This window comes from Montipora capricornis, chromosome 8 (genome assembly GCF_036669925.1).
Source record: "Montipora capricornis isolate CH-2021 chromosome 8, ASM3666992v2, whole genome shotgun sequence".
NCBI lineage: Eukaryota > Metazoa > Cnidaria > Anthozoa > Scleractinia > Acroporidae > Montipora > Montipora capricornis.
This window is the reverse complement of record NC_090890.1, coordinates 30,904,228-30,911,727: the sequence shown is the minus strand read 5'-3', so window position 1 is coordinate 30,911,727 and position 7,500 is coordinate 30,904,228. Positions and strand designations below refer to the sequence as shown.

At 41.7% G+C, this 7,500-nt stretch overlaps 2 protein-coding genes across 4 annotated transcripts in view; both read left to right on the top strand.

Annotated features, from left to right (window-relative positions):
- The window catches only part of LOC138059191 (G patch domain-containing protein 4-like), a 10,418-nt gene extending 9,656 nt beyond the window's left edge, over nucleotides 1-762 (top strand). Inside the window, exon 8 of the mRNA XM_068904734.1 lies at nucleotides 1-762. This exon is cut by the window's left edge and continues 168 nt beyond it. Within this exon, the coding sequence (XP_068760835.1) occupies nucleotides 1-73 (73 nt within the window). The 3' untranslated portion in view covers nucleotides 74-762.
- Nucleotides 763-3,234: 2,472 nt separating this feature from the next.
- Nucleotides 3,235-7,500, top strand: part of LOC138060381 (serine/threonine-protein phosphatase 6 regulatory ankyrin repeat subunit B-like) — a 5,487-nt gene continuing 1,221 nt past the window's right edge. Inside the window, exons 1-2 of one of the 3 annotated variants that reach the window (XM_068906141.1) lie at nucleotides 3,235-3,312; nucleotides 4,117-7,477. In XM_068906141.1, the coding sequence (XP_068762242.1) occupies nucleotides 4,206-6,932 (2,727 nt within the window). In that variant the 5' untranslated portion in view covers nucleotides 3,235-3,312; nucleotides 4,117-4,205 and the 3' untranslated portion in view covers nucleotides 6,933-7,477. Of the gene's footprint in view, nucleotides 3,313-4,113; nucleotides 7,478-7,500 lie in introns of those variants that run through there. The other 2 variants (XM_068906140.1, XR_011134337.1) reach the window with 2 other exon arrangements.

Genomic DNA, 7,500 nt, shown 5'->3' with positions numbered 1-7,500 from the left:
GGAAAAGAACCTTTGCGTTGCAGATTTAAGGGAAAAGCGAATGAAAAAGAAAAAGAAGAAAGTAAAGAGTTGACATTGGGAAAACTGATGTGACAGCTGCTTTTTTTTTTTTGCGAGGTTTTCGACCACTCCATGTATACGTCTAATAGTTGAATGCGCTGGAGCTTTGTCGGAGACTGTTGAGCTCAGTCGACTTTATGGAGAATGCTGAAGAAATTGGCGTATTCAGGGGTTATACATTTTTATGAACTTCCTTTGGGCAGCAAGAAATCAAATTAGCACACACTCGACAGAAAGAGCGAGCCTCTTTTCTTCGTGATTCCTAAACGTCTTTTTCATTCAACCATTCTGTAAGGAAGCCGCGGTTTCGTGGAATCTCGAGAAATTTCAGTGTTGATTCAAACAGTGAATACAAAAAAGGCTGAGACCAAGTTTATTTTACATGTAATGGCTTCATCTGAAAGAAAACTTATGTCACCGAACAAGCCATGGTTTTCTGCTTTAGCAACACATAAAGGTGTACTTCGCTTAAAGTGAACTAAACTTTTTAGAAGGGATATTTCAAAAAAGGGAAGGAATTTAGTTGTTAGACATAAATTTTACCTCGAATTGGGGACAGCTTATAGAAAATACAGAAATGGGTGATATATCTTAAATCCAAAGTTTTTTACGTGTGTTAGAGAGCGAACACCATTTTTAAAAACTGTTTGTCCTGGCGTAACTCTTTTAATTTGACAGCAACAATTAAATGCCCTTTACAGGGACGGCGGAACGTATTTTGTATTGGGAGGGGAGGGAGGGCTAACAAGCAAGCGCTGGAGACGCTACCTTGTAGGGAGTTCTGGGGGAATTCTCCGCCAGAAAATGTCGAAATCTTGAAGCTCAGAAATGCTACTTTCAGCATTATCGGCGAGATATCAAGAAATAAACGTGGATCAACCGTAAAAATCGTTTTAAAATTTTTATTTTTTGCTTGAGACACAAAATTATTGATCTGTGCTTTTTGATTGGTTAATTTGATTTTGATGACGGTTATCAAATTCCAATGATGCATGAGCGGTGTGCGGATCACCTGGCAATAGCGAGCTTACGCAACAGGACGGCTGGAAGACTCAGGACGGCAGAATGACGAAAAAATGTCGCGTAAGATTGGGAATGCACAGTCTCGCGCGAGATCGTTTCGTCATTCTGTCGTCCTGAGTCTTCCAGCCGTCCTGTTGCGTAAGCTCGCTAATAACAAAAACTTGAGCGAAGCTTGAAAATCGAGCAGGATTTTGAGGTTGCAGAGCCGTGTAAATGCGATGATTTTTGGAACGATGCTTGCAAAAGTAGCGATTTTCCACGTGCCCAAGGCTGGGAGGCGAGCGACCTTTGGAAGTGAGAGAAATTCGGCTAAATTCTGGAGGTGCTCGGCCGTGAGCGGTCTTGGAAGTTGCACGCCTTGTCTATTTACATGGGCGACCCTAAAAGCCGGAATGACGGAACGGCGGAACGGCAGAATGGCGGAATGGCGGAACGGCGGAAAATGACCCCAAATCCTAAAAGACGGAATGACGGAAAATCACCCGAAATCCTAAAAGACGGAACGGCGGAAAATGACCCCAAATCCTAAAAGACGGAATGACGGAAAATCACCCGAAATCCTAAAAGACGGAATTATCCAAAATCGAAAATCACCCAATTTTTTTCGCATGAATACCAGTAACACCACGTTAGAGTTAATGTAACTCGAAACGACTGAAGTTATTTCTCGCTTATTGCCCTAACATTCAACCACAATAGCATGCTTAATTGGCTATTTTAAAAACTTGTGTACATCTGTATACTTTTCACCTGAATTCTGACTGCATAATTTGCGCGAAACTGCAGCAATTATTCGAAAATATAAATCAACTAGAATTTATATCACAAGTAACTAACATTAACGGGAACTATTAATATCAACAATTCGTCGCCTGGCCCTAAAATTAACTGGAAATAATCTCAACAATAACTAACATTATCCGGAACTGTCAATATAAACCATGTTCACAACTGTTGACGTTTCGACGTCAAACCTTAACAAGAAATGACTTGCAGTGAAAACTATGCGAAAATGTCTTGTCTTTTGGAAGATTGTTTTTCTACCACGGTCATTAATAATTATTGGTAATAGGACTGAGTGGAGTCCAATTTAGACTACCGCACAGCGCGAGTCTGATTTGTTCTTCACGAGTATTATTACAGACCGAATTGGACGACACGTAGTCTTATTTCCAATTTATCATAAAATTACAATTTCTGAGAAAAGAGGAATAGCCAAGTTATGAAGGAAAGGAAAAATTACTATTAAAATACCGACAAAGGAGATGTAAACATCTAAGGCCACCGCGCCTCCTACAGGCAATTAAGCGCCAGAAACACGCACGCATGCACGTCTTGTCGCTTTCGTCGCAAATTTCATCTCCACGTGGCGACGTGTTGTCGCTAGCTGTCAAATCTGTCTCGCGCTTGACATATCCCAGATGTTATGTTAAAAATAATTTTATTGGATTCCCACTGAATTGAGATATATTTGAAGGAAAATACCTGCGAACACTACTTTCTGTCTCTGTGGTTTTATGGTAATTTTTCGACAATCTGTGGCTTTTAGGAATTAACTCGCTTTTCTTATTGATCAAGCCGAAACCAACAGTGGAATTGCACGCATTTTAGACATCCTATTCAAGTGATAACTATTGATGAACGGCTCCAACGATTAGATATCTACAAGAGCCGTGGTCTGTCCTCTTGTCTACCCAGCGTGACGGAGTGACGGCGTGACACAAGTAATACGAGAATTGATAGTAAAAATCTGAAGGATAACCAATTTTTAACAACAACAAAAGAATTATTTTACACGGGAAGGGGGTCTCGCAAACCCGTACCTTTTTTCCCTTTTAGGATTTGGGGTGATTTTCCGTCATTCCGTCTTTTAGGATTTGGGGTGATTTTCCGTCATTCCGTCTTTTAGGATTTGGGGTCATTTTCCGCCGTTCCGTCTTTTAGGATTTGGGGTGATTTTCCGTCATTCCGTCTTTTAGGATTTGGGGTCATTTTCCGCCGTTCCGTCTTTTAGGATTTCGGGTGATTTTCCGTCATTCCGTCTTTTAGGATTTGGGGTCATTTTCCGCCGTTCCGCCATTCCGCCATTCCACCGTTCCACCGTTCCATCATTCCGGCTTTTAGGGTCGCCCTATTTACATTGTATGTGACGACGGGTCGGATTTGAAGGGGAAATCGAAGCGTCCCAAAAAGTCATCAAATCACTCAGGACAACGGAGAAAATAGTAGGTGAGTAAACTTTATTTATGTGGCTGTCCATAAAATGAATTTTCGAAAAGAAACATCGCGATTTGAAGTTTTTATGGAACATTTTCCTCGATCAGTTGAATCATAGGCAGCCCAAGCTCGCGTCACTACAGACAGCCGTTGAGAATTTAAACGCGTTATAAGACTTTGTATGGGAAATCAAATACCGTCGATTATAAAGCCTAAAAAATACTCAATTTAACTTTCATTCAATAAAATGAATCAAAATGACTCACCTCTGGTGTATTCTTGTGCCTTTTGGAGCTTATTACACCGTTTCGGGAATTTTGTGTTTTCAGTGTTTTCAATGTTCTAAGACGAAGTCTTCAAGCTAGGAAGTCTTCAAGCTAGGACTCGAGTCAGGACTTTTCTAATTTTTTGTAATGACTTCGTCTTAGAACATTGAAAACACAGAATTCCCGAAACGGTGTAATAACCTCCAAAAGGCACAAGAATACACCAGAGGTGAGTCATTTTGATTCATTTTACTGAATGAAAGTTAAATTGAGCATTTTTTAGGCTCTATAATCGACGGTATTTGATTTCCCATACAAAGTCTTATAACGCGTTTAAATTCTCAACGGCTGTCTGTAGTGACGCGAGCTTGGATAGTTTCTTTTGTTTCATCAAATTAGCATTATTTTAGTCACGTGAGTGAAACGCTCTAGAGCACTGAATACAAGGAGGAAGTTTGTTGATTTCGCTTTCGTGTCCTCGGTAAGAAATGAAAGACGAGAAAGCTAAGCAACAACCGAATTTTGAGTGAATTTTATGTCTTCAAAGGAGAAGTCGCCGAGAAGCATGTAAGGGACATGTGCGAGTTTTTCTTTCTGGCTTTCGCCGCATTTTAGACTTGTTCAGAAGACGTAATCGCTATGGAAAAGTATTCTTATTACGACGTATGCCAGGTGTTGGAGAAAGGCACTTTGGAAGAAATACAAAGGCTATGTGGAGAAATTGGACCCAATGCATTTATTAACAAGGACAAATGGACCTTACTGCACGCTGCCTCGATCAGGGGAAGATCAGATATTGTCCAGTTCCTCATAAATTTAGGAAGCAATGTGAACGCCTTAGACAAAGATGAGAAGTCAGCTTTATATTACTGTAAATCCGAAGAGGGAGCAAAAATGCTGATCAGTGCTGGTGCCAATGTGAATCAAGCCAGCATCCTAGGGAAAACACCTTTACATTATGCAAGCATGTCGGACGCCCCTCCGTCGGTGGTAGAAGTAATTTTGCAGTCCGGAGGGCAAATAAATGCTGAAGATAAGTTCGGGGACACACCGTTTTTAAATGCATGCAACATGGCCTTTTCCTGCATAGATGAGGAAGAGTACGAAATGTTCCTGCCAAAGATCGGGCTGCTTGTCAAACACCAAGCCAATATCCACCATAGCAATTTGAAAGGTGAAAATGGCTTGCATATTTGCAGCCAACGCGGATCATATGAAATAGCAGAAATCCTTCTGAAAAGCGGTGTCAATGTTAATGCTCAGAGCAAAACCGGTCAAACGCCCTTGTTTGTGGCTTGTTCGTGCAAGTACTCTTTGGGGAAAGTTGCGTTTTTAGCCACCATAGAGCTTCTCTTGAAGTACGGTTCAAATCCCACGTTAGCAGATAACCAAGGTTTAACACCGCTGCATAACTTGATGCTGCAATCGCTGGAATCTAGTGTGATGTCCCAAGCTGACATTTTATCCTGCGTGAGCAGTTTAATTAAAAGCGGTGCATCTTTGAACGCGAGGGACAACATGATGCGGACTCCTGTTCATTACGCATGTTTTAGCACCACTTGTTTTCCGAGAAACTGGCCAGATATTTTGAGTGATTTGATGACACGTGGAGGAGATATCAATGCCCAAGATGCGGAAGGTTTCACACCTGTCATGGTTACTGCATCTCATGATCGTGGAAACCCTACGAAACTGGTTACTTGTCCCTGGGATTGCATAGATGGATTTGAGAGTATCCTGGAGCAGGTAGATTGGAACTGTGCTAGAAAACAAGGCGTAACACTTGCACACACAGTCCTGGCAAACAAAACACTCAAGGTTGGAGGCTGTCTACCTCCGTGGGATATCGATGCACAAGACGAGTTTTTGTCAACTCCCATGCACTATGCAGAGTTTACAGGAAACACCACAGTAATCAAATACTTGTGGCTGTCATCACAGACTTGTGACTTAACTTTAAGGGATTCTCTGGGTAACAGTGCTATCGATTCTGCAGTGTCTGCTCAGAACCACGAAATGCGGGTTGCACTGCACAATTATTCTGGAAAATCAGTTGTCGAGAAGCAGAGGAGATCACCACTGAATAACTCGTGCAGTCTGTGTGCAAATTTCAATCTGGAAAGCGAAATAGATTCTTGCCGTCCTTTTCAACAGAGAGAAGAACCAATTTCAGCGGACCCGACAAAAATTCAGATCAATATGGTGACGAATGTAGAGGAATATTTGTTGCATATTCTGCACACGCCACGATTAGGGAAAGTTCTCCAAAATGCGGAAGTGGCCCAGATTCAACAGGAAACTGAGACTTTGATCCGCCAAATCCTGCAAAGGGTAGCCAATCGTGATTCGCGTTTTAGGTCAGTCGTTGTATTGCTCTCGGGTAGCGTCCGTGAAAAAACCAAAGCCGGTCTACCTGATGAATATGACTTCATGTGCAATCTTGAATACTTCAGCTCATCGCTTAAAGTAGTTGATGATGGAACTTGCTCTCCGGGCTTTGTGCGTCTCGAACCAATCGATGACAACGCCGTACAGAACATTAGCGAATTTATTGATTCCAATGGCTCTCTTGTACCGTATTTGGTCAGATCTAAATTTGAAGAGCTTGTAAGGCTTGCGATGTTTGACTCTGAATTGTGGAAATCCTGCCGGATCTGCTCGAAGTTCTTACTTCCTTTTTCCGATGAAGGCATTTCACATCCCAAGCCATCGATCATCATCGAACTCTGTTGGAATGGACCTCACAACAAGAACATGGTTTTTTCTGTGGATTTGGTACCAGTCATCGATGTTGGTCCTTTTTGGCCAAAGAATGCAAACTCTTCTAGTCCGGTTTTGGAGGAAGTAGACAAACAATGCTTGTTTGCGATGACGATTCCCCGATTTGAGCTTGGTGTGTTTGGCAATGAAGTGAGAGTGTCTTTCTCTCTCGTGGAGAGTGCAATATTTGACAGAATTCCTCAAGTCGTCAAGGACGCTTTCATCACTGCCAAAGCCGTTCGTGAAATATGTCCAAGATTTGTTGACAGCGACGCAAGCTACAGCAACTCCTCATTAATACCATCTTATTGGTTGAAAATGGCTTTGTTTCATGAACTGGACAAGCACGGCTTTGACGAGAGTAGCAGCTTGGCCGTATGGGTAATACGAATCTACTACAGAGTTTACAGATATGTGTGTGAAGAAGAAGTGTTTCCATCGTTTTTCATGCCTCAACAAGACTTCATCGCCTTAAAGCTGAAAGGAAGAGACAAGAGTCGGAATCTATCTGAAGTTCAAAAGGAGTTTGACGCTTGTCAGAAATTGTGTCAAATCATTCATCGTCTCTTGTCAAGGGATGAACAAAGACCTCATACCCCGAACTGAGGCATCTACGACGGCGACTCCGTCAAGAACGCCAACCAGCATACAACTTTGGCCAAAAAGAAGATAAATTTACGTGTTCCTTTTCTGATTTTTATTCATTTCCTTGTCGTTCTCTGTAAATGTGTGACGTGATGACGAAATCTCAAGTTCTGTGGCGGCGAACCTCAAACATTTTTTTAAAAGTTTTTAACACTGTTCTTCGTGATTCAGTCAGTTGAGATAAGTTGATAGTTCGGATAGTATGTATAGGTTGATCGATGAGTAATAATGACGACTAAGTTTGAAAAACGCAAGCTTGCAATTCGTAGAGGTAGTCCGTCCTCATTGGATTCTTGGGCTCAACTGATTTAGAAAATGCATTGTGTGCGCATATTTTAAGGTTTACATGCATGCAAAAGAAGTAGGGGTAGAACATGAACGGAGATGTGTAAAGTGTTGTGAGATATTGTTCTCCAGCTTTAATTCCCGCTAAAAACTCATCGTGGCGACCTTCAGTTTGGAGTGTGAGTAAGAGGGTCTCAATCAATCAATCAAATTTACTAAAACCTTTGTAGAACTTATGGAAACT